Genomic DNA, 26,757 nt, shown 5'->3' on the forward strand with positions numbered 1-26,757 from the left:
TACAGTTTTTACATCTATCAACGATAATACGGCACAGCATTGTTGACGTTGTGAAGCTGTACCAACAAGCCATATTAACAGCGAGCTGTCGTTTTTCAGTATGGCATTAATATGGAATGTACATTTCACTGTTGAGTTTTCATTGTTACCCAAACGTATTGCACTTACAAATACAATGAATGGATTCCACGCCTCATAAAACCTGCAAAACCTGTTTATAGTATTTGGAAGCCAACCGCGCCTACATTTTTACAGATTGGGTTTCATCTTCTGAGCTACGTCTGTGAACACCGCACAGGGCTCGTGTTGTGACGTGACTCCACGTGCACGTGCCGGTGGAACAAAAGGCTGGGACCTCTCGTCAAAACATTGCCCCACGGAGTGTGAGACGTGAAATGTCAAAGTTGAGCTGTCCAAGGAGTCCGGGAAAGGAACATGTCATGTAGCCACAAGATCTGTTCTATCCTCTCAAAAAGCTGGCTCATGCCAGCCATTGCACATCCACTATTTCAGGGAAACCGTTTCATTGGAAACGGTCTGGGGTGGAAAAGGATGCCTGAGGAGGATGCCACTTCAAGGCAGTCAGCCAGCATCACCAAGCCCACAGAGTACAGAGTGCCATCTACTGGTGAAAAATGACTCCACCAAAATTGGAATACTATACAAATTCAAGGCTCAAAATCATATCAAGCGCAAATAAAGAAATTAAAATGGTGAAAAATAGAAGTAACAGTGCTCACAAGCAGTAGGCTACATTCTCTTTACAACTAGTTTCACATGCAACCAACACATGATGCTTCAGAATTAGAATCAGCTTTATTAGCCAGCTGCACTCATACAAAAAAAAAAAAACTGCATTGTAATTGTTTGGACAAACCTCATTAAGTGTTTTTATTCTCCACTTTTGTTATTTTCTACATCGTACATTAGTATATGAATTAGTATATATATGATTATATGAAATAACACACATGGAAAAGAAAGAGACACTACTACATTGTTCCTTTAAGATATGAAGGTCAATTTGGAAAATTTCAAGAACATTGAATGTATCTTCAAGTGCAGTCCAACAAACCATCAAAGACTGTGATGAAACTGGCTCTCATGAGGACTGCCTCAGGAAATGAAGACCAAGACTTAACCTCTGCTGCAGAAGATACGTTCATCACAGTTAGCAGCCTCAAACATCTGCAAAACAGACCTCCAGGCTACGTAAGAGCTATTTGACCAAGAAGGACAGTGATGGAGTGCTGCTTCAGATGACCTGATCTCCACAATCACCTGACCTAAACCCACCTGAGATGGTTTGGGGTGAGGTGGACTGCAGAGTGAAGGAAAAACAGCCAACAAGTGCTCACTTCAAGGCTATTGGAAAAGCATTCCAGGTGACAACCTCATGAAGCTGGGTGAGAGTTTTTATACTTTTTATTATACTTTATTCCTCAATGTATGATTCCATGTGTCATTTTATACAAAGTAATAAATAAAATAAAACATAGAAAATAACAAATGCAAGAAAGAACACTGAATGACAAGGTGTGTTCAGACATCTGACTGGTACTATAACTTCTACCTATCCATCTATCACCATGTGACTGATGTTAACTGTTCACTGAGATGGCCTGTGCAAAGAAACACGTCTTGTGGACGCTTGTCCTTTCATACCAAAAGCCAATGAACATCTACAAACACTACATTCAAATACTGTCTGTTGTCTTCGTCTCTTTGGTGTCGTGTTTAATAATTCACAAAATTCTCAAACTGTGCAAAGCTGTTGGCACTGAAACAAGAACAATTATTCTTCTCAAACCTGCTTTTTCCAACAGTAACCTCCGCCCGACGGTGCAACGCCGCAGAACAAAACGTGCAGCCAAACGCATGTTGATGACGTCATCACCAACGAGCCACAACAAAAACAACAGCTCAGCTGTTAGGAAGCAAACTAGCCGGCCTAGTTACTGAATATTGTACAGTTTTTTAAGTTTTGGGTTTGCGTAAGTGGCTTTGCAGTTACAAATACGTAACGTAATATAAATCTTATTCAATAAAATTATCAACAATGCGCAGTAATTAGGTTTATTTTAAACTCCTTTGTCTCTTGCTAACTTCTAGCAAGTGTAGGTTAGCTTTTACAGTGAGGACGGGAGGGAGCCTGTTCGACTGAGAGGTAACGACATCGCTTTTTTCTCGATAATGGCACTACTTCAGTCACATTATCTCTTCTGTAGTCTTTATGTGTAGTCGCTTGAAGTCTTGAATGTACCCCTGTTATTTTGACACGAAGCTGAAAGGCAACCAACAGCGAAAGAGAGCAGATAACGAAGCTGCTGAAGACCTGAAGTCATGTTTCAACCCGACGTTTCATTTCATTGTAATTCAGTACGGGACAAAGGTGACCACGTGACTGTCACATTACGTGTAACTTTCTTTTTTAACAGGGAATGCCCACTAATGTTACATCTACCGCTGTGGAAATTGGCTCTAAGGTCAACTTTCCTGTTAACTGTAAAACCAGAGAGGATGACCAAAACTTTAAACTGTACGCAGGATTGTAAGGGGAGAACCTGCGAATTAAAGAATTGACATCCGGTATAATATAATCCACAGCCTCTGATTGAGAGTTTGAGATCTTGCACCTGCGATGAAAACCTCTGAACTGGAACCATCTGACCCCAAGCTGCGTTTGTAAAGTTTGAAGTTCAAACTGAACCGCAGGCCAATCCTCAGTTTGGTGTAAGATCTTAAAATACAACCAATCAAGTCAAAGTCAACATATTTGTCTTCAGACCAGGACTGTGTTTTCCATCTTAACGAAACTGCACTTCTATGATTCGTATCTTTAAGATTAGGTTGTTGATTTTCTATTTTTTGTGGTCCAAACTCCCAAACATGAAGTGAGCTGCTGATATTATCCTTCCACGGCTCTCAGCCTTGTTGCGTTGCCTGTGTAGAACAGACCACCCAGTGAAGCAGAGCAGTTGTTATATTTATATATTTCTGCCTGAAAAAAGTCACCATTGTATTTTTTGTCCATTTTCTTTATTTATCTTTAAGACTTCACCAGGCCACAGGTATTTATGACAAAGCCAGACCACAAGACCGCCCGGTGGAGACTCTGACCTCCACCAATGACCACCAGTATTATTTCCTCATCTGTCATCATGTCACCGCGGAAACGCCCCTTGGTCCCTGTGAGCAGCCGGCGGAAAACCGTGGACGACTACTTTCCTTTCAACTTCCTGCCGGTGGAGTGCCAGCTGCACATCTTTTCCTTTCTGAACGAGGTGGATAAATGCAACTGTGCTTTGGTTTGCTTGAGCTGGAGCTGCATCGTCCGCTCCTGGAAGCTGTGGCGGGTGGCGGACTATTCCCGTCGTGGGGTCTTCCACCTGGGTCAGGAGGGCCTGCTTGTTTCCAACCGTGAGTTCGAGAGGTGGAAATCCTGGGTCCACCATTACACCCACCACCTCATCTCCCGCAGAGCCAGCCTGCTCACGCTGAAGGCCAGCTTCGACCTGGGGGATCATTGCAACAAGTGGGGCGAGCTGCTGAGTCACCTGCTGGATAATGTCCACTGCAGGGACCTCAGCCACCTGGACCTTAACTGGACATTTACTCTGCTTGAGCCGCTGGACCTGAGGGTTCACTCCAGCTCCAGTTCGCACCAGGACAGCATTACCAAGATGGACCAGGTGAACTTACTGTTGGAATGAAAGCTGCAACAGGCGTTAACTCAATCTGAGTTAACTAGAATCTGTAGATTCATTCTTATTGTAAATACACCTGATGAAACAGAAATATCTTTACATGAAATCAGCCTGGTGCATCTATAAGTCTTCCGATATTTTACCTGATCAGCCTACTGTCAGTATACTGGGTATCCAAAAGGGGGTGGACAAAATAAAAGCGATGGCTGAATCATGCAATGGCATGTAATGCTGAAACAAAATAGACTATTAATTAATTATTAATCATCAGAAAATCAACAACAATTTTTGTTATTAGTGAATCATTTGCAGTCAGTTCAGGAAAAGATCCGAAATACTCTTTTTTCCAGCTTTTCAAACATGTTCTCTGCCGTACATCATTGTGACATTTCATAGACCAAACAGTGAACTGAAAGTAGACCTTAGTTGTAGTCTTAATATAATATGATCAATCAATCAATCCAATATTTGTGGGGCTTTTAACATCCAGTTTTAGTTGACTTGTGTCAGATAGATGCTGATTCAGCGGTATGGTAACTTTTGTGGCCTTAATTTGCAGCTTTCTATTGTAAGCAGGGTTTCTGCTGTGTTCACCAAATTAAATGTAAGACTTTTGAAAACCACGTAGAATACAACTTAATACCTTTTTCACTTTGATTTCACAGCTGACCAGTTTCCAGGAGCTGCTGACCAAACTCACCCACAGCTGCCCGCGCATCTCTAAGATGCGGTTACACTTCGACTGGTCGGATGTCTCTGTGTCGCTGCTCACCCAGTTCCAGCAGCTCAGAGTCCTCGAGCTCAAATACTTCTGGGTCTTTAAAGGAGTGACTCCCTCAACTCTGCAAAGTCTAACCAAATCCCTGCCTAACCTGAAGTCTCTGACTTTACACATCCTGGTACCAATGAGGAACCTGGGCATCTCATACACTCTGGAGTCCCAATCACTGGAGTTCCTGGACGTGTCGCCCAGTCGCGGCTTGGTCTTCTCCTGCCTAAAACTTCCTGCCCTGCGCGAGCTTCAAGCCAAGAAGATCGTCCGCAGCATTACACTGGACCGAAGGACCAGGCTGAGGATTCAGAGCCGGTGGCCCTGCCTGTACCACGTCCTCCGGGAGGGGACGCCGAAGCTCCAGGCTCTCAACAATGAGAGGCTGCTCCCCACGTGGAGAGAGGAGAGCTATGGGGAGCTGTCTGCCATCCTCGAACAGTCCTGTTACTGTGTTCAGCATCTAGACAGCTGGCTGTGGTAGCCAACTGTGTGACATTAAAGCAAGCACGTTCAATAGCTCGTCATTGGTTGGTATAAAGCAATGTACTGCTTGTACACCCGTCATTTCTGTCCCGGTTTGAATGAATGTACTCAGAGGGGCACATATTTGCAGAAAAAATAGGGCTTGAAGTGAAATCAAAGCACTGCAAGTTGTTTCCAGTTCTTTAATAGGAAGCTGCAGTTACAGCTGGAAACACTTTCCCAACACAAAGATACACTGTTTTATGATCAGCCGACTAGAACTGTTTTATTTTGTTTGTCCATTATCTCCAGTGAGCAAAAGTGCGTTATGCTGATTGCACTGTGTTGTGCTGGCTTCGATTCATTTCCGTTAGAGTTCTGTGCCGGAAAGACGAACATACAGCTGCACCTGAGCCAAGTGTGCACGGCCCACTGATGGTCAACAGAGGACTCGATGACAGAGTGCGGCTACTTAGTAGCACAGGGGCCACAGGAGCCGTAACTTGGAAATGAAAAAAAGAATGACACATCAAGAATAAAATCCAGAATGTCTTTTAAGAAAACTGTTCAATTTCAAGAAAAAGTCTTAACATTACGAGTCACCCCAGTCAGCTAAAATCTGAAAAATGTTCTGATGTTAGCTGGAAATATTATGGTTTTATTCTCAAAATATTTAACCTTTATTCTGGGTATCACATTGCCAAGATTATTGCTTTGTCGGTTGTTGAAAACTGACATTTACTGTACTGTAAACTATTGTTCTTATTTTGGTATTTGATTGAATTCAGTCGTATTTATCCTCAGACACAGTCGTCTACTGTTACTATTCGATGGGCGAGACTGTCGAGGAATTGAGCCCTTGGTGAGACAGACGAGGTTGTGCACGTGAAACTGAATTTAAACTGATCATACGCTCGTAGTATACAGTAATTGATTGTTTTCCAAACACATTTGAATGGTGGATATTTTAGTCATCTGATCTGTGAGTGAAGACACATTACAGGAGAAGTTTCTGAATATTTGATGGGTACTGACCCTGGTTCAGTAGGACCAAGTCCTGTAGACAGTCTGGCCTCTCTGACTTGGCTGAATACAAGGTGCAATCAGATTGGCCATATTAAGACCGTGTAATTCTAATCACAGCCGGTCAGGAATGCAGCACATCTGAAGGAGGGTTCATTCCAGCGCTGGACCAGATTGTGCCCAACTTTTTCTTTTCTTGAGTGCTCCTTTTGTTTTATTGTTAATGTTGTATCAAGTGTTTTTTCATTGCGTGGGTTTCTCCCAAAGCAGAGGGAGAGCTAATCTAACAATTTCACGACCCTGATTCCAAAAAAGTTGGGACACTGTGTAAACCGTGATTAAAAACAGAACGCAATCATTTGTTGGTGAACTGTGTTTACTGGCAACAGTTTTCCAAAGTGATCCTGAGCCCATGTAGTAGCATCCTTTATCCAATCATGTGTTCACAAAGGGTGCTTTTCATTCGGTAAATTGGTCTCTTCGTCTCCTCCGCTCGCTTCCTCTCTTCACGTCTTAGCTCTGCCCAGCGAGGACATGAAAGAGGGATGCGAGGAAGAGGCGTGAGGAAGGAGGAGACGAAACTCCGAAATGAAAAATCCTCGCTCCACAGCGTCAATCCGAAGCGACGTCAATTACTGATGACGTTTACCTGCTCCCGCCATGATTCAAACGTGTGCCACATTCGACACACCCCTTAAATAATAAAAGATTTCCGCGTAGGCTACACCGGTGTATCCTCACTCTGATCTCCTTCAGAAGCCTCCTCTCTCCTCGCTCCTCGTCTCCTTCAGGTGCATTTAAGCAATTGGAAGAACCTTCATCATGGCGGAGGGGAGAGGAGACGAGGAGGCACAATACAACATAATGAAAAGCACCCAAAGAGGTGAACCTCTCTCCATCCTTGCTTCTGATTGAGCCTTTCCAGAATGCCCCTTTTAATAGCCAATCGTGATCCTATCACCTGTTACCAATCAACCTGTTTACCTGTGGAACGTTCCAAACAGGTGTTCTTTCACAGTCTTCAGTTGCTCCTCAACTGATTTGTTTGAAACACATTGCTGCATCAAATTCAGAATAAGCAGGTTTTTACAAAAATCAGTGAAGCTGATCAGGTCAAGCATTAAATATATTGTCTTTGTGCTGTTTCAGTGTTAAAAAGGACACAACTTTTTTGGAATTTGGGTTTTAAACCATTTAATCTGTTTGTCTTAAAACGAAGGACTTCCTCAACTCGTGATATTTAGAAACTTTTTGCACGTTTCCATTGCTGTCATGGAAGGTTATTGTTGCTCAAATCACTGTCGCAAGCAAGTGAGCAAATTCCAGCTGTTTCATATGTGAAAAAAGCGTTCCATTTATTTCACACGTATGTCAAGTTTTCTTTTCATTCCTTTTAACTGTGAGCCTCAGACAGAGGACTTCTGACAGCTGAGGAGTGGAATCAGTGCTTTTGCAGTTATTCTCCTGATCAGCAGAGGTCCCCGTTCTCAAAGCTTTGGCCATGAAGATTTCTCTCCCAAAGTCTTACTCCATAAACCTGCGTTTACAAATGCACTAATGTAACACCATTTCACCCCAGTGCTTGTGCTCATGTGTTGTACGCGTGGCAGATGTGTGCTTGAAGGTATTTATGCTCTCCAGAATATATCGATGTATGTGTGAGATGTGGATGTTGAGTGTAGAATATTTTACAAGATTCTTCATAAAGAATTGTACTCAATCCAAACTGTTATTTCTTGGCTTGTGTGTTTGCGTGTGTGTGTAAATTTGTCCCTGCTGTGTGTACAGGCATCAGCTCGAAGTTTTACAGAAGAACATGAATGATCTAACAGATGTCTGGTCCAATCCCAGAATTTACCTCCTGCTTTCTGAGGAATGACTCCTCCCTGAACACAACACGCTCGGGCCCTGACATTCAGACAGATGTTACAGCATCTGGTCTATTACCGCTTTTTTCACATAATAAAATGCAGTTTTTGCCCAGTGGAATATTTCTGTAAGCGTGCACCAGAGAATTGTTTCTGGGGGGGTTTTATTTGCTTTGTTACACTTGTTAACTCTGCGACTAAATCAATGGATTTTACTTTAGTTTCTTTCAAAGGCATGAAACCAAAAAGTGTTCTGACAAGTGTCACAAACATCACCGTGTCCCCAACGGCTCATTAACCAGAGATCACGTCTGGTGTGAAACAGGAATGCGGCCTCGCTTGGCCTCCCCTCCACCTGGCTGTGATCTCTCTGCGGTGTTGATTTGTCTTCCTTCTTGCGTCATCACAGTGTTACTATATGGTCGGGTCGGTTTGATCTGCTTGACACTGCAACAGGAACATCTGTGCTCAGTACAAATAACTGCCGCCGCACCCAGCTCGGGCCCTTCTGCCCTTCACTGTTCCCATTTTGCGTATTTGTCTCCTGGTGTTTCCTCTCCTGAGGTGAGAAATCTGAGTGTATATGTGTGTGTGTGTTTTGTGGTTGTGATTCCCTGAGGTTGGGACTTTCCAGGCAATTCAGTGATTTCCCAAATCACTCTGTTCTCTATTCTCCTGCTCGTTTTTTCTCCTCTCTTATCCAGCCCACTCAGCACTCCTCCCCTCATATGCTTCTCATTTGTCCGGAGTTCGTCAATCGCACAGGATCAGTGCTGACATGAGTCTTTGGAGGGCATCTTCTGACCCCCTGCGCTGAGGTTTTTACCTGGCTGTGGATGGAGGAAATGTAACTGCGGACACTTTCACGTGCAATCAGAAGCGATGACGCCGAGGCTCTCTTGAAGGATTTTCTTCATCGGCAGCTCTTGTGTCCAGTGAGGCATGTGATTATGTTGGTTTGGGCAGTGCATGCTTTGTTCATTGAAAGGAAATGAAGGGAGTGTATGTGTGTGTGTGATAGGTTGGTGCAGCGTGAGGATAAAGTGTTCCTCAAGGTTTACCTAACTCCCGCATTAGTGGTAAGACCACAGTAACCACCTCCAGATGTTTGAGAGCATAATCTGATTATTTATTTATACAACAAAGCCAATGAACATCACCCCCTTCACACTATAACTTACTTTTTGCTCCTTCAGCAATGGCCAAGTTAATGCTTAATAGTCCAGACCCTTAATTGCTAAGGCCAAGCCCTGTTTATGGGAGGGAGGTTACTTTCATGCGAACAGATCAGTCTTGCAGACCAGAGGCATACAAGCTCAGGGACTCTTCTGAGTCCACCAGTCAAGCAACGAGACCTTCAGGCTTGACCACAGGAAGCAGCCAACATGCCCCAAGTGTCCTTCACATCCAGGGCCATCACCTCGGCCTTTGTCATTCTGACCGTCTGTGCCATCGCCGCTGCCATTGTCACCATGATCATTCTGTACACGACTGAGATCTCTACAGTGAACCCGACGCCAACCGTCATGTCCACCACCCCAGGACCACCACCTGTCATGCGGCTGCCAAAGAATCTCATTCCTCACAGCTACAAGGTCGTCCTGCAGCCTCACCTCTACACCCGAATCATTGAGGTGCTAAATGACACCGGTCCCAACCAGACAAACCTCTTCACCGGAAACTCTACTGTTTACTTCCACTGTGTCGAGAGGACTAAAACCATCTACCTCAACAGCAAGGACCTGAGGGCTTTTGATCCAGTGGTGATGAACATGAAACACAATGAGATGATAGGTGTTTCTGAAATGAAACACCACAAAAAACAAAGCAACATCCTCGAGATTCAGCTGAATGAGACATTGGAGGCAGGGGGAAACTACAGCTTGTTTCTGGCTTTTAAGGGAGAATTATCAGAGCATGATGGGCTGTATATAAGCACATACCATGAAGGTAAACCAGCTTCTGAAGGTGATACAAATACAAAGAGGTAAGTGAAAAAGCATTTCTAAAATATATGTTTCTGTTTGATTATAGCATCTTTAAAAGTGTTCTGAAGGCATACATTTGTGTTTGTGGAACAGCAAACAGCCCTGTCAGGATTTCCCGTATAAACCATCAGAGGGCATCAAATTAATTAAGTTCTCCAATTTTACACTGGATGGCTTCATGATAAGCAAAATGAGATGAAAAGGCTCAAACTGTTCTATAGATTAATCCACTTGTAGCAGTGGAGTCAAGATGAGACTTATTGACTACAAATCAGAAAAAATACCTTATCTTTATCCAGCTATAATTTGATCAATCAACAAACTTACAATCCAGGATTTTTGCTTTGAAATCAGCAGTGTTGGGTCAGTTCCTTAAAAGCTTTGATTGGTTACTTATTACACATACTGATAAGGTCATTCCATTTCTTTCTCTAATTATTCATTAGCATAAGTGAACAGTTACATTATTTGTTACCTTACTTTCGATACATTTTAACAACTCCCAAGCCTCCACACTCACAAGTCATATTCTGTTATAACGCATGCAGAAATCCAAAGATTTAGACACTGTGGTTTAAGAAGCAGCGAGCGTACTACTTCTGCTGCGAAGCTGCAAGGTCACGCATCCAACTCTGAGTGAGCAAATGTACTGTATGCTCATGTGCTGCGCTCAAAATAAAACTAATCCACTCATCTCGATACATTACTTTTTATGAAGTAATGACTCCTTTTGTGTTTTGAGAAAACAAACAAACTTGGCCAACTCACGAGTTTTTGTGATACTAAAATAGAACAGCGCCAGACCGAAGCCAGTCAAGACAAAAACACATCTGGATTGGAGTCAGTAAATTGTTAATAAAACATCATGTGCATCAGATGTCTTTGTGGTTTAAGAAAGCACAGAGGGCTGTTGTTTAGGAGCTGGTTGTTTATTTATCTCCCTGTAGAGTCAGGAATCATACAATGTCATGGTTTAGGCCAATGCCTAAATACTGTACCTGATCTCTTCATGGGCATCATGACATGCTCATGGGCTCAAAAGAACTGTGATGTCCACTTTTCCTTCATTATACCTGATAATAAAAGGCTTTTTTTTTTTTTAAATTCTGTGTTCATAGATTTCTTGCTGCTACCAATGTGGAACCCACAGATGCCAGTCGAGTGTTTCCTTGTTTCGATGAGCCAGAGATGAAGGCTGTGTTTAATGTCACCATCATCCACCGGCGAGACACAATAGCTCTCGGAAATGGGGAAAAGTCAGGTGAAAAACAAACTACACTGTAGCTGCTGTTTCTCAGAAATGCACTCTCAGGCATGTGTGTTTATCGGGCCTTGGACATAGCAATATAACGGAATCAAACATATCCTTCCTTATGCTGGTCTGCTTTGTTTCCACTCTCTCAGGCTCCAATATTATAGACGATGACTGGCAATACACTACTTTTCATCCGACCCCAAAGATGTCAACATACTTGTTTGCCTTCACGGTTTCAGAGTTCACATCAACCCCCTCCCCACATGAGCGTGTGGACATTAAAGTATGTGTACTGCTGTAGATTTTGTCATTTTGGCAGGTTTACCATTCAGCACCATGAACAATAACTTTATCCAAGAGGTGTTTAACCTTCCATATGTCACTCCCACTCTAAGCAGTTCAGTTTAAGTTAAGAAAATGTACAAGTACAAAACAACTCTGTCTTTCGCTCATGCAGACGTTCGCTCGGCCTGATGCCACTGCAGCAGGACTCACTCAGTATGCGGCCAACATCACAGGAGAGGTTCTCAAATTCTACGAGAGTTATTTTGGAATTGATTACCAACAGGAAACGCTGGGTAAGTCTTTATCTAGATATGGCTGATGTGTTGATAGATGGAAGTAAAATATGTCATTGTCACTTTAAACAACTGTTTTCTTTCTCAGCAGGCGAGCTAACATGCTCACCGTAGCTAGTTTGATAAGTAAGTCAAGTATGGCTAGACCATGCACTCTGTGCCCTGTTTCTATATGATTTTATATTATCATAGTGCACTTGCTAATAATTTTGACAACATAATAGTTTTTTAATACATTGTACCATTTCATACCAACAGACCTGATTCCCCTGGTTTTACACTCAATACGTTTCAGAAAAACTTACCTCCAGGCTAGCTGCTGACTCACTAACATTAGCTTTTTTTGCTAATGTTTTTCCTCTGTTCCTGTTGTCTGTACTTGGAGCTCACTCTCCATATTCTAAGATCAGTTACTATTACTATATTCCATTCAAATTTGAAAAAGCTAAAACAAACATCAGGGATGGAGAACCTTTTTCTCGTCAAAGCCATTTTAATTTTTCTAGCATTCTTTGAGCGCCATACTCAATGGCGCCTCTATAAAATTATTCAACAGGGCGGCACACCTGAGGGATGTCTCTTGTGATTGGACAGCACCTCAGAAGCTTATTCTGCCTATGTGAAAGGGGGCGGGGATGCTCATTTGGGGGTGTCAGCAATGGTAGTGGTTTACTATTTCATGTTATTTTCTTTATTGCGAAAAGAAAGTAATTGCTTTTTTGGTATTTATGAATTGCCTCGCTGGTACTTTATTTTGTCATTTTAACATACATGACATTCAAAATGCTGTTTTATTTAGCCTTTTGAGACACACTCATTTTTTAATACTTAACACACAAACTGTGTCTTTTTAGTTGGCAGATACCAGTACTTGGCTGAATTACATGGGTTTCTGCCGGTCAGATTAATCCTAACTCCAGAGTGGCCCTGCTCTTCTGAGAAAAACCCCCTGGATTTGTATTGAGATATCAGTCACAATACCAAAAGAAGCACATCATTGTGCAAACATGTGTCCCTCCAATCACACAAACTTTTCAAATAAAACAAATAGAATAAAAATAAAAATAAAATAATAATAATAACAATAATAATAATAAGAAGAAGGTTTTAGTCAATTAAAAAAGTAAGAAATTAAATAACAAAATAAATTTATTATTAAAAATTCCATTCATAAATAAAATAAAAGGCAGAATCTACATTCATATATGTTAAGTGAATATGTATTTTCTTTTCACTCTGTAATACAAGTTTCATTTTCCAAGAAGGACTTAAATGAGTTCCAAATCCATCATCCTCTCCAGCCCAAGACATGTCAATAACATTCAAAGTGATATGATCTGACATAATGAAATGATTCTTCTGGGTTGAAGAAGTCCAATGTTTCTTTCTGTCTTTTTCTTTTCTTCTTTTTTACTTTTCACGATCTTCTTTCTTTCTTCCGTTCTTGTTTTTTTTTTTTTTTGTTTTTTTTTTTTGCCTTGGGGTATATTCCAAGTGCACATTATTTTACCCCCAATAGAACGTTACTTTTTTATTATCTGTGATAAACATTTAACAGCATTTTCCTAAAAAAGTTAGGGGAAATATGGTGAAGTTTATTGTTATATATATTCTCATCAGTCACTTACACTGAAGTAGTTTTAGCCTGGTATGAATTGACAGTTTTTGTGCCATTTCCCAGTTTTACTCAGCCATATTTTCTGTGTGTCCTCATTTAATCTATTTGATGTTGACTCTGTTAAATGTGTTGCCAGCAGGTCATAAAGTCTAAATATGTGGTCCTTACCATCCAAATTAGTAGGGCCAAGTGTAATTTTCTCAATAAGTGATTTTTGGGTTTGCACATAGTAATTTAATCCATCTGAGAAAGGTTTCACCCAATCCATATCTGGGAAGCACATGAAAAAGGTAACTCAGATCCCAATGAAACTAATAGTCCTTAAAGATCAACAGTTGGTGGGAGGTTTGCCTGGTTTTAAGAAAAACCTACTGGATACTCTTGGATAGTGTAACATCCTACTGGTGAAGCAATTTCATGTATGTAATTTGCTAATTTTGTCCATATCTATGTGATTCCTCCAGATCAAATTGCACTACCACACTTAAATCCTGCAGCAATGGAAAACTGGGGACTGGTCACATACCAGGAGTCAGTCCTGCTATATGAGGAAGGAGTGTCCTCACTGTTGCAAAAGCAAGTGGTCGCCACTCTGGTTACGCATGAGCTGGCACACCAGGTTAGAGGGGAAAAAACTCTTTGTGTGTTACCCTTAATAAAAACTAAATGGTAGGCGATAAATTTGATTTGTGGATCAAGGCACCAACTGTTCTCCATAGTCATTTTGGATAAGAGCATGAACTAAATGACGCTGATAGTAATCCTGCACATCCCACAACATTGAATAAAACTGTTACACAACATTGCTGCTTCAACCATTCGTATCTCCTCTTTTGTGTTGACAGTGGTTTGGAAATCTGGTGACAATGAAATGGTGGAACGAAATCTGGCTGAATGAGGGTTTTGCCACCTACATGTCTTACTTTGCAGTGGACCACGTCGAGCCTACGTTTAAAATGGTAAGTCCAGTCCGAATGTTCACCGTAATGGCAGGATCCCTCTGTTTCATGAGGATTCTGCTTTGAAGAATTACTTTTTTTTCTGTTGCAAAGCTTTAAAACTTTGCAATCATGGCCATTGAAAAGTACACATGAACAGCGATTTTGATGCAAACAGACAAGGAAAAGCATCACCTGACTCATGCCACATGTGCTCTTGTCTCTGTTTGTTTTCCTCAGAAAGAAATATTTGTCATGAGCGACCTCCATACAGCATTTGAGGAGGATGTTGTGGCCTCATCCCATCCTCTCATTCCCCCGCAGGAAAATGTCCAGACGACTTTTGAGATCATTCAGTTGTTTGATGCTATAACCTACAGTAAGGTAGGGAGTTGAATGAGTCCAGCAATGAATACACATCATGACCATGGAATCAGTATCTTACACTAGATGTACATATAGATTTTGTTTCTGTTTTATTTGCATGTTACCCATATCAGTGTACTATGACCACTGACATATACGTGTTTTGTGCTAACTATGTAGGGGGCAATTGTGCTGAGAATGCTGGCAGCCACTGTGGGAGAAAGGGTTTTCCACGAAGGGATCAAAGTAAGCAATAATATTTAACCTCATTCAGATGTGCTTTAATTCTCACAAATGCCTCTAGCAGGGACTACAGACTATCCCTGAGACTCAAGAGTAAAGGTAACTCCTGAAACCCGGTTAACCTCAAATCATGAGGTGATTTGTGTCATAGTTCTTTAGTTTAGACTCAAGATGAAGGGCCCTTCATGCTAGAACAGACCAAATGCAGTGCCCTGTCAAAGTTGGGGTTTTTGGACAAGATGCATCCGTGATAATTGCATGTCTCATCATATGACATGATTTACAGCATGGGTGGGGAATCAAGCTGCCACAGCAAAGTTTCCTTATTCAATTCCTTAACTGGGTGTATGAAAAAAAAAAAAAAAAAAAAAGACCACTTCATCATCTTATAAACTCATAATGTTGTGTATGCCTGGTTGTCTTCAACCAAAGAATTACTGAATGCAACAAAAAAAGAAAAGCCAACTGCGTTCAACCAGCAAAATAAAGGCTTCACTTTTCCTTTTGGAGAATCCCCTCATGCATTACAAAACTGTCAGTGCCACATGATTTCTTTTCTTTTTTTCAGATGGATGAAAAGGAGCTGATTTGGTTGGCCATAAGTGGCGCTCAGATATTGGCACACACAGTATTGTGCAGCCACAGCTTTTTCAGAACATGTGGTATTATGAGTCTATGGTGAGCACAATGAAGTATATTGATTCCTTCAGAGGATCCTGAGGATTACTGAACATAGATCAAGCAACAGTTTTTTGGGATTGTTTTTTTTTCAGCATTGGTGCAATACCTGCTTGTATTCATGTTTGTTTTCTTGTATTTTATCCAACCCACCATCTGATTATTTTATTAGGTACACCTATCCACAAATGATGGAGTCTAAAACAACAGATGTGCAAGAAATCCTACCATCATGACAGTTATAATGTTCCTTTTTTGTTGAAATTGTTGTAAGGTTCAGTCACACCGGCATTTGAAACAATCAAAGTGAGATCCGTTTATGTCACTGAGTTCGCTGGGATCGGTGGATTCACTTACAGGGGCAAAGAAAATCCCCACAAATTCACTTTAAGTTCAACTTTCATGAGCTTTGAGACATTGCCCAGAGGTAAGCCGTCTTAAAAGTGCTGACTTTTCAGGGAATGCAGAATCCAAAATTCACCGACCACTTTTATCCTCCTTTTAGTCTCCAAGGATACCCAGGCCAAGAGATTACGCTGAACTTTGCTTTAGATTCACCAAACAGACTGATTGTCTCCTGTTAGGACCTCACCCGATTGAGTATAACATGACTTAGGTCAAGTTAGGTGTCCTGAACCTTCGTTAGGCTTGATTTGACCAGCTTACGATTTCTTTCGCAAATTGGGGTCACAAATACAATTTCAAGATAATGACTAAGTGCAAAGTTTCTTTTATTTTGCCCAACCATGTCTATGTTTGACAGGATCATAAAGCAACTGCACATTTTCTGCAATTCAGCGATGAACATCAAAGGTCGGGGTTCAGCGTCTGGGGACAATGACCTGCTGACCCAGTGAGAACGTTCCTCAAAATGAATGGATAGACGTTGAAATCAATATGTTCAAATCAAAATTAATAACATGATAGCGATAAATCAAGTGAGCCAAGTGTGGTCTTACTTAGTGTGTTTTGATCTCTCTAGTGTAAATTAGATGTACTATCTTAAATGTGTGGTCAGTGGTTGATCTGCAGATTTCAGGGAAAAGGCTGTGGTGTGTGTTTTTTAACCCCCACAGCACCACAATGGTGTTTTTTTCCTTCCAGGGCAGCTTTGGGCTGTGCCTGACACAGATAATACCCATAGTGAGGTTAAACCCACGGGAAGATGTTCTGGGTTAGGCTGAAATAGGTTTATTTCAGTTAATCAAGACCTGCGGTGAATCTGGGATACTGGGAGGTTCTGTTATGCTTGTTAGCTTCAGAGGCCTAGGCAATCGGTAGATTGCATCCATGAGGCGAAATACTTTCTGAGTTTCCACCTAATAAGTCTCAAATAGCCAACAAATGATAGATAAGCTAAATGTGAAAAACTAGATATTTTGGTTATTAAAAGGAAGTCCAGTGCCACAGTAGCCAGATGTATAATTTTGGATACAAACAGAAATTCATCATTTATGTACAAATCAAAGTTATCTTGGTACTATGTCATGTGTCAGGCTTAACAAGGTTCAACATAACTTCTCGATGCCTGTAAGCAATGTTCAATGTGTGTGAGGTACAGAAACAGCCAGAGACAGAAACATGTATGGTGTCCATATATAACCGTACTATTCAAACCTCTGATTTTAGTGTTGTCAGTGCAGAAATGTGGTGTTTTTGGAGTGGTCATGGTTACGTTTATTTTAACATGAGCAAATGCAGTTTTCATCATATATGCAAATCTGATCTGTTGACAATAACACTGTCACTGCTGCTCTGAAGTCTGACATTTCAACATCTGGTTTATGTCTGGTCCAATTGGAAAGGACAATGAGAAACGTGTTCAAAATCCACAATATCTGTCCACCTGGTGTTTCCACTGCCTCAAGTAAAATCAGTAAGGGTGTCAAGTCTTCCCGTTGGATTGGAGCAGACAGATTACGAAAGGATAATATTGTTGCAGGTGAGTGGTCAGAATCTCGAAGTGAGCAGGCAGGTGATGGATTGAGAAGCACTCTCCTCCAGACACCTGGGGCCAAAAGCATAAACCATGCATCTAGACGAAAAGTCTACTTAAGCCTTTTTCCACGCAGGGCTCTGAATGTATAAAAATCCAAGGCCAATAATGTGCATCCTGGTACACATCCTTTGCATCATGTGTACTGTATACACTGTCTTTTGAGTCCAATTGGCGTGATGTTGCGAGTTGGCAAAAAAGGATAATGAGAGTGTGAATTAGCAGTAGTGATGTGGTTATGTTAACAACTTTTCTGTCAATTTGAGCAACCACTATCTCAAGTTTACAGTTGGTAAAATTGCACTTCCTCTTTTCTTCAACTGCTTCTTAGATGCTTCTGCCATTTCTCTTCAAAACTAAACTAAATGCTGGCCCTTTATATGTAAACCAAGCAGCTGGGGGTGTGTTTGAAGCCATTTACTGGAAATTGTGGGAATGGTCAGAATGTATATGCACACAAGTTCAGGATGATTGAGATGTATGAGAGAAAAACACATGGGAAAAGACGTACTTCGGGTTTTATGGGTCTGACGTAAAGCTTGTGTATACATGTTTCCAGTTTTGTGTGTGTATACAGATTCCAACACCTAAATACACACAGAGTTTTATAGATTTGACCCTTGTCAAATGACCCTGGTCTGCAGTTCGAAGCACAACTGGCCAGAAAATGACAGAAAACCTGTTTTTAGCCATTTACTTCACCATTACTGCCTCCAGCATTGGCAGCTGTTTGGATATTATATCCAGCTAAAATCAATTTTGAATGCAAATTTTCCTCCTGAAAAGAATTATTTTGAAAAAGGGATGAAACTGTCAATAATAAACTTTCTCTTGCTCTCTCTGTTTTTTGTGTTTTAGATGTACCTGTCGGACTTCAGGTATAAAAACACTGACGGGAATGACCTCTGGCAATATATACAAAAGGTAAAGTCTTGCATTTGAGTTTTGTTTTTAAAAGTCAACTTTTTGGAAGTTAGTTTAATCTTGATGATAACTATGACAATACCAATGCCATTGTCTGAATAATCATCAGTCAGATTGTGGTATTTATATCATGAAATAATAACTGACTTCCACCATGTTTGCAGGCTGTAGATGACAATAATGGTCACACTAAGGTTGCTGTGATGATGGAGAGCTGGACCAGTCAAACTGGCTACCCTGTCATCACCATCAACACTACCAATGGAGAAATCTGCCAGAAGCACTTCCTGTTCAATGACTCGTCTGAATCTAGGTATGTGCTAAATGGACATTGCTCCAGCGCAGTTGGTTTTAGAGCTGAGGACAGTAATGATAATGATCATAATGCTCAAGTCATAGTATTTCTTAAAGCTGCATGAATCAATATTTTCATTCATCAGGTGGACAGAAACTCAAAATTAATGCTAAAGAATTGCTACACATATGATGAACGTGCTAATATGTTTGCACAATTACTTTTTATGGTCATACTATGCAAAATTATGCTCAAAAAGCAGATTAACGATGCAATAATTGAATAATGAAATGTAATGTTCTCTCATTATTGATAATGAAATGTAATGTAAGCACGTTATTCCCCCAGATCAGCAGTAGTTTGTCTACACGAGACACCAGTGTGAAGGATTGTGTTCAAATTCACCATCCATTTCTCAACAGTTTAGATGGCACTGTCCCTCACTGGCATGCGTACAAGTTGCAAGTTTTGACTAATAAAAAGCCTGGGTGGAACATGTGAGCAAATGCAGCATAACAAGAAACCTCTGGTCAAAAGCTGGTTCCAAAGTCATGATTTCTTCATTCACTGCTCACTGGAATCTAGATCTTACAGAGGCCAACAGCGCTCAACACACTGCAGCCTAAGCAAAAACACATGTAATTAGACACAGGCAAATTAAGAAAGCATGCTGCAAACACACAGACACCACAGCACATTGCAGGACCTGGTAGTCCAAACAAGTGAGACTTTATTCATTCTGTCTTTTTACTGAGGTTTTTCAAACTTTATTATCTTACCACTGGTGTTGACAACTATTCTCACAATGAGGATAGTTGTCAACAAAGGATTGAGTCACTTTTTTGTGTCATTTCAGTTAGTAAAATACAGTCATTGCATCTCTGCCGCCTTGTTAACCAAGTGTTTCTCTGCCAGCCCTGCGTGAAGTCACAGCAGCTAATGACAGCAGATTATGCTTTTGGCCATGTGAAGTGTTTTGAAACAATGTTTCGTAACTATGTGCTCCATAACTCTGTCATGCTTAGTTACACAATAATTTAACCTGACAAGTTGTTTTCAGATCTTATCCAGATCGTATCAGCGCTGGACTCAGAGCTGTTATGCTTCATCCCTCATTGTACAGAAAAATCATTTCTTGGCTCATAAGCATCTTGGCCATATCATTATTATTATACTTGGTTATTTATTTCTTCTTTTTTTCTGTCTGTTTTAGTCTTTGGTGGTATGTCCCAGTCAGAGTCATGTCAAATACATCTCAGTCATCTTTCTTGTTGACGACCAGCAGCACAGGTAACAGAATATGTAACACAGAGCTGTGAAATAAACACCTTGTTTCTCAGCTTCGTTTTCATATTGGACACTCATTTTTCGTTCTACAGCGCCATTGATTTATGATTCGCTGCCTTACTTACCTTTGACCAATATTTCCTTTAAAGAAAAGAAAAATGAATTAATCTCTAAGAGTGGAGAGTGGATCTTGGCAAACATCAACTGCACGGGATACTACAGAGTCAACTACGACCCAGAGAACTGGCAACGCCTTCTGACTCAGCTTGAGACAAACCCACATGTGAGTACTGAGCCAAACAATATTCATCTATATATCGTACATTCGCCTGAATGAGGAAAGACATTTTACAAGCCACTTCTTACTGGAACGTAAAATTCGAAAAACCATGAAGGCTTCACCCTGAAGTTCTTGGACTTTGGCAGATTGAATTAAATTTGGGCTCGTTTAATGAATCTGGACTGTCAAATAGAAAATCAGTTGTTGTTGTTGTTGTAGATAAGTCTTTGGTTTCAATGCCCAATGACGCTCCAAATCATAATTTCCTGCTTTCATGTTGATTTTGCTGTTGGCAGAATGAGTACAGTTGCAAATGTCTTCATGTTTGGGATCTTTGTAAATGGACCTGTCAGCTGACCCTCATCTTCCTCTTGTCTTTCAGCGGATCCCACTGATGAACAGAGGGCAGCTTATTGATGATGCATTTAACTTTGCAAGGTAATGACTTGGATTCCGCTGATCCAGACTTCTCCTAATCATTTTCTGTGTTGTGATCCTGCAATCATAATGTGTTACTCATGAATATTAAAGACATGACTGAATCAAGGTCATGCTAGTGGTTTATTTGTCACCTTGATCTTACAAAATCCAATCTCTTTTCTTCAGGGCCAAACTTGTGGACGTGACTCTGGCTCTGAATTCAACCCGCTTTCTTCGGCGTGAGACGGCATTCATTCCCTGGGAATCAGCAGACAGGAACCTTGACTACTTCATCCTCATGTTTGACCGCTCTGAGGTGTATGGACCCATGCAGGCATGTGCGATTAAAATATCCTTTTTAACTTGTGATATTCAAAATCTAGCTTTTTTGCATTACTAAGTGATCTGACCTGTAGTGGGTGAAGAAGATGGATTTAAAAGACTAAATATGTTTTCCTGCTGGTGTTAATGTTCACCCCTTATCAGAACATAAACAGATGTGCAGTAAATATATTATATTGCTGTGTGTATCCCTGAAACTCATCTGTAAAGTGGTCTCTTCCTGCAGGTGTACCTCCGGGAACAGGTTAAGGGTCTGTACAACTTCTTCCGCAACTACACACACAATTCAGAAGTCCCAGAGGACCACTCCTTACAGTAAGGAAGGATATATTTTACTGTTCCCTTCGGGGTAATATCTTTCCCATTTTTTGAAAGAATTTTCCTCAGTTAACAGATTTATGCATGTTTTCAGACTCACAGTCCAGTCCAAGATTGCAAATGCAGAACAGATGTGCGAGTTTGCATTGCTGGCTTACAAACCAGGTCATACATCCTAGTGGCAGATGTATAGTGTGGACTCATGTCTGTGTGGAGTGTGGAATCTGTCTATCACCGTCTATCGCAGGCTAACTTAAACCAATCAGATCAATGAACCATATGATGTAATAGGATTTTTGCCAAAGCCAGTTGGGAGAAGAGTGGAAACATATTTTCCACCAAGAAAAGCCTTGAGTGCTGTTCTTTGCTCATCTTTCAATGAAGAGATACTCTCCAAGTTGCAGCATCTGTGCTAAACTTTTTAGGAGCTTCCATTGTTTTCGAATGAACAGTCACTTCTCTTGCTCTTCTCAAACCTAGATCATGCCTATAGCTCCCAGTAGGTCTTTATAGGATTCTGATTGGTCTGCAAAAACTGTGGATTGGCCACAAGTGCCTTAATCTTGGAAACAGTCATTTGACAAAATATCCTTAAATCGAGGTGCACTTGCTAGATTTCTTCAGAGCTTTCAAAAGCATTCATCACTCTTCTTGTTATTGTTATGGCTTCATTCCAAGGCACGCCCAAATCCTCGCCGTAGAGGTGGCATGTTCCAATGGACTCCCAGAATGCTTAGCCATGGCTTCAGAGATGTTTACCAACTGGATGAACAGCAACACTAACAAGTATGTGCACTGCTTCATAGGTATATGTAATTTATATAATACATTTCTACGTCATACCCTCTGAAATTCTCCTGAACTTGAACATGATGGTTTCTAAAAATGGTCTCACTGTAATGGCTTTCATTATATTCTGAAGCTTGACTCTCCAGCAATGGTTTGGTAAAGGTAGGTGTCATTTAATCACTTTTTTGTGCTAATTGTTGGTGGGTGTCGTTATCACGTTGTGGTTCTTATCTTTAAAGCTGCACTGGGTGGGATTTGTAACTTATAATGCATTCTAATCCTAAATCACTAAGTAGGGCAACCATGGAGAACATGCTGCTATTCATACTAAAAGAGAAGGTGTTGTGGCAAAACGAAACTTCAGTGCCTTTACAGGCACGTTTTAGCTGTTTGGAATCAGTAATGTGCAAAGTTTCCAAGTGCAACTTTAAAGTAGAGAGACAGTGAGTCCTCATTAGATGTGTATACTGTATGTGCTCAGTACTGTACATGCATGGAAGTGTGTTAACGCATTTGCATTTACCACCATTTGCACGTGGATGTGTATAATGCACAGACTGCAAAGTGATTTGTGATATTGGGCTGTGTGTTTTCAAATGTAAAAATGTTGAGGATGGAGTTTTGTGTTGATAGAGATTCTGTAGTGCCAAAAGTGCCAACATCCATAACCTTAATTAGGCCATACATTAATATCTCACAGGTGTAATACCTGAAAATACCTGAAAGTAGACCAGATGGAGAAAATCTTACATATGTCTCCAAATATGCTGATGGGCAGGGAAACGTCAAGTCACCATTCCAAAACAACCAAGAAAACCTGAAAATGAGACAGTCCTGATGTAGGGAAAATAACACTGTGTGTGTGTGTGTGTGTGTGTGTGTGTGTGTGTGTGTGTGTGTGTGTGTGTGTGTGTGTGTGTGTGTGTGTGTGTGTGTGTGTGTGTGTGTGTGTGATTCAGCATCCACCCCAACCTGCGGTCAGTAATCTACTGCCAAGCTGTGGCTGCTGGCGGGAAGAGAGAGTGGGATTTTATCTGGAACAAGTTTCAGAGCTCCAGCGACACCTCTGAGAAAGACCAGCTCCGTGAAGCTCTGTCCTGCACCAAGAAGATTTGGCTGCTCAACAGGTGAAGTCAATGAACAGCTCCAGACTCAGGATTAAACATCAAGTCCTGATGTGTCATATGCATAACTATATTAGTGTGCATACATAATAACTTCTTTCATTACAGTCACTCCTGTGGTAGAGCCCAAACATTTGTTTAAGTGGAGAGCTTGTCAGTGCCTTCCTTATCTTGCAGATACCTGCAGTACACGTTGAATCCTAAGAAGATACGTCCAATGGATGCTGCCTCCACCATCAACTACGTAAACAAGAACGTGGTGGGGCAGGCACTGGTCTGGAACTTTATCAGAGCAAACTGGGAACATATCAGGCGGGGGTAGGTTGCTATTTGGACTCTGCTGTTTGTCATCGGTTTTTACAGATTGCATCCTGTTTTCAGTCATGAACAAGTATTTGAAATTGTGCAGTTGGGTTTGACCAATATAGACTTGAAAAGGAAGACGCAATGCCAGAATATTTGGTTTGAGGTTGATGATAGGCAGTATTTTGCACCAGTACTAAACGTTTAATTTTAGCCATTTTTATTCCAACAGATTTACAAGACGATTACAAGTATTCATGGTTTACCCCATAACATACAGCACTGTATGTTTATCAGGGTGGAGTAGCCATGCCAAACACAGCGGATAGATTGTGAGAACTCTAAGCTAACAGACATGAAATTCCTTTGATGGTGCACAGCTCTTTAAAGCTCTGTCTAAAAACAGAACTCTTCAACTGGCTAAAAGTCACACACATTTATCATATGACTCTGTGACATTGTTATGGCTAACACGTTAGCAAACTGTTTCCTGAACACATCCAGCATACACTGAGCAACATTAACATTCAATTTGGTGTCATGTTTGTGTCCACCTGATGAAAGTAACTCCTATATTCTCTGTTCTTTTAGCTCTGTTTTTGGTCCCCACCAGCTCCCGATGAACATATCTGGCTCTTTAGCTGCTAAATGCTCTATGCTAGTGGCTAACTTTGCCTCTCTGTTGTTTGGTGCTTGACAAACAATGAGTTGTTGACCTGTTCTACCATCTGCCATGGATGGACACGGGGTTAAGTCCAGTGTGGGATGTGTTTGATGTGCTAACAACCAGCTCCTTTGTTTGTCCACGATCACCTGCTGGTAGTTATAAGTGCACCATTGTGTGAAATGAGAAATGGAGTTTTGGTTGGCTGTAACAGAGTATTTGGTGTACGTGGTGCTGGTCCAGTCATTGATGAAGAGGGACTGAGAACATTGCCCTGATGTTCTCCAGTGTTGGTGATGACAGTAGAAGATAATACTGTGCCCATTCCAACAGTTTGTGGTCTGTTGCCGAGGAGGCTGTCAATCTAGTGGATGAGGTGTGGAAGGACGTTGAGGTGGCAAAGTTTCTGAATCATCTCATGCCATTGAATGGTACTCAAAGCTGAGCTGAAGAGGATTGTGGTGAAGTTGCGCGGTGATTCCAGATGTTGGAGGAGGGAGTGGAGGAAAGTGGAAATGCAAATGTCCTCCAGCTATTCTGTGGCACAATGGGTTTGAGGCTTTGTATGCTTCAGTTTCGGTTTGTAGAGTGGGGGCAGGAAAACATCCAATCCAACTGCAAGATGTTCCCGAGTGCTGAATGCATTGGTAATGTTTCCATTACACAATATACATTGCCTTTCCTTGTGGGAATGTCCACAGACTGGTGGAAAGAAGGCTGAACATCCTCGAGTCTGCAGCTGCGAAAGTCACCCACAATGAACAGTGGGGCTTTGGGGTACTGAGCATGGAGATAATGCCCTCAGCTATTAGCTCCATCCAGGCTTCTGCTGCTACCTTGGTGATGACCAAAGTGGGGAATGCACTGGGTGTACAAACTATGCTGTGGATTTTGATGTTATTACACCACCTGTTGTTGACATATGCAGGCCCCACCACCCCTCTCTTTGCCCAAATGAGTGTCTAGCTTAATTTTTCATAAAGGCAATATTCAGTTTTTGTTTGAAAATATTTCAGAGAGGAGTCCATTCAAATTTGTGCTTATTTTAAAGTCTGCAGTTTGTGGCACTGTTGAACTACATTGTGTTACTGAAAACCACTTCTAATACTTTGTCCAACCTGCCTCGCCTTTCTCTGCTGCCAGGGATACAGTGTCGATGCTGATCGAGGGAGTGACCCGCAGGTTCTCGACACAGTTTGAACTGGAGGAGGTAATTTATGACCCCAAATAAACCCAAAATCTCTTTAACTATGCCATTTCTTAAAGCAGGGTGGTTATAGATTTTCTCACTATCAACAAATCCTGTGAAAAGATGAAAACTGTCAAATTACGTCCCACTTTATATCTGTGAACCTTATAGTTGGATACAAAATAATTACATAGATTTTTGAGACCCCCTCAAAAGTTTGACGCTGAGGTCTTTAGGGGTTGTACATGTGAACTGAATCAAGCCCTTAATAAGCGTCGCTGTGGATGTCAAGCTTTCCATGCTCACATAGTACATGCCTAAACAGCCTCAGCGCTTCACACTCTAATTGGTTTTAGTCTTTTCATGGGATTTGTTGATAAGAAAAATAAATTGGAGACCTTATGTAAGAATTATGACCTCATATCTCATAATTATGAGGTCAGGCCTCCATTTTTTGTCTATGCAATGCGCTTCAGGAGCAACACGCTTACATCACTGTCTGCTCTGTGTGTGTGTACAGCTGAAACGCTTTGCAAAGGACCACAATCTGGGTGCTGGTACCGCGGCGGTGAACCAGGCCATACAGCAAACCCAAGTCAACATCCAGTGGGTCAGCGAGCACAAAGATATCATACTAGAGTGGTTTGAAAGAGAAACAGCTTCATAGAGGGGAAAAAAAACACTCTTTCATTGTTTTAGAGCGTCACAGATCAGCGGTGCCAGCCGTTTTCAATTCTGCAGCTGGATACTCTTAAGACTCTCCTACTCCACCTAATCCACTCCAACAACAAGAGCCGATGAAGAGTGGACCAGACTTTGCCAGGAAAATGGAGCAGAGAGATAATCATGAAATGAGAGATTCAATTTCCCACCAAACAATTAGCAAAGTGAGCCGTGATAGCGCCGCACGTAAGACTGATACATAGTACAGTACTGATTATTTATGAGAGAAATGTAGCACTTGTATGCAGTATATTCAATGCGAGCAGTCAAAATAACGTTTTGACTCAGCTGTTTGTGAGTTTTGCACATGGTGCTGATGCAGCATCAATCATCTGTATAGTATAGCTGTATGTTTGGAAATGTTTTATGTTTGGCAAAAAAAAAACAAAAAACATATTTACTTTTCAGGATCACTTTTTTCATGTTGCTGTTGCTCAAAATGATGTGTTCATTTTTTCACAGTTGACAATGGATGAAGCTTCCATTGCTTATATTCATCTCCAAGCAAACTTATATTTAAGTTAACTGCATTTTGATGCTGGCCATTTCCAGCTTCTTCTCAACATTTGCACAAGTCAGAAGCAAAGGACAGAATCTCCTCTGTTAT

General features: G+C 41.2%; 2 protein-coding genes across 2 annotated transcripts; both read left to right on the top strand.

Moving 5' to 3' along the window:
• Nucleotides 1–1,886: 1,886 nt before the first annotated feature.
• On the top strand, nt 1,887–7,687 carry LOC139337038 (uncharacterized). The gene is made up of 3 exons (XM_070971333.1): nt 1,887–2,167; nt 3,055–3,692; nt 4,373–7,687. The coding sequence occupies exons 2-3, from the start codon at nt 3,129–3,131 to the stop codon at nt 4,958–4,960; spliced, it is 1,152 nt and encodes a 383-aa protein (XP_070827434.1). The 5' UTR covers nt 1,887–2,167; nt 3,055–3,128; the 3' UTR covers nt 4,961–7,687.
• Nucleotides 7,688–8,679: 992 nt separating this feature from the next.
• anpeplb (alanyl (membrane) aminopeptidase-like b) lies at nt 8,680–26,500 on the top strand. The gene is made up of 20 exons (XM_070972065.1): nt 8,680–9,819; nt 10,939–11,081; nt 11,225–11,358; nt 11,533–11,653; nt 13,736–13,890; nt 14,117–14,230; nt 14,450–14,593; nt 14,756–14,821; nt 18,351–18,416; nt 18,581–18,729; nt 19,925–20,001; nt 20,148–20,281; nt 20,661–20,716; nt 20,885–21,032; nt 21,267–21,355; nt 22,037–22,144; nt 23,107–23,274; nt 23,449–23,589; nt 25,382–25,448; nt 25,948–26,500. The coding sequence occupies exons 1-20, from the start codon at nt 9,218–9,220 to the stop codon at nt 26,092–26,094; spliced, it is 2,829 nt and encodes a 942-aa protein (XP_070828166.1). The 5' UTR covers nt 8,680–9,217; the 3' UTR covers nt 26,095–26,500.
• Nucleotides 26,501–26,757: the final 257 nt, after the last annotated feature.

The sequence above is a fragment of the Chaetodon trifascialis genome, chromosome 10, assembly GCF_039877785.1.
Source record: "Chaetodon trifascialis isolate fChaTrf1 chromosome 10, fChaTrf1.hap1, whole genome shotgun sequence".
In the NCBI taxonomy this organism is placed as follows: Eukaryota; Metazoa; Chordata; class Actinopteri; order Chaetodontiformes; family Chaetodontidae; genus Chaetodon; species Chaetodon trifascialis.

What these genes read in the sequence shown, in the direction of transcription:
- LOC139337038 (XM_070971333.1), top strand. Translation starts at nt 3,129, where the DNA reads ATGACCACCAGTATTATTTCCTCATCTGTCATCATGTCACCGCGGAAA. An exon ending in GCATTACCAAGATGGACCAG is followed by an intron (nt 3,693 to 4,372) that starts GTGAACTTACTG and finishes TTGATTTCACAG; the next exon opens with CTGACCAGTTTCCAGGAGCT.
- anpeplb (XM_070972065.1), top strand. Translation starts at nt 9,218, where the DNA reads ATGCCCCAAGTGTCCTTCACATCCAGGGCCATCACCTCGGCCTTTGTC. An exon ending in TCGAGCCTACGTTTAAAATG is followed by an intron (nt 14,231 to 14,449) that starts GTAAGTCCAGTC and finishes TGTTTTCCTCAG; the next exon opens with AAAGAAATATTTGTCATGAG. An exon ending in CCAGAGGACCACTCCTTACA is followed by an intron (nt 21,356 to 22,036) that starts GTAAGGAAGGAT and finishes CTTCATTCCAAG; the next exon opens with GCACGCCCAAATCCTCGCCG.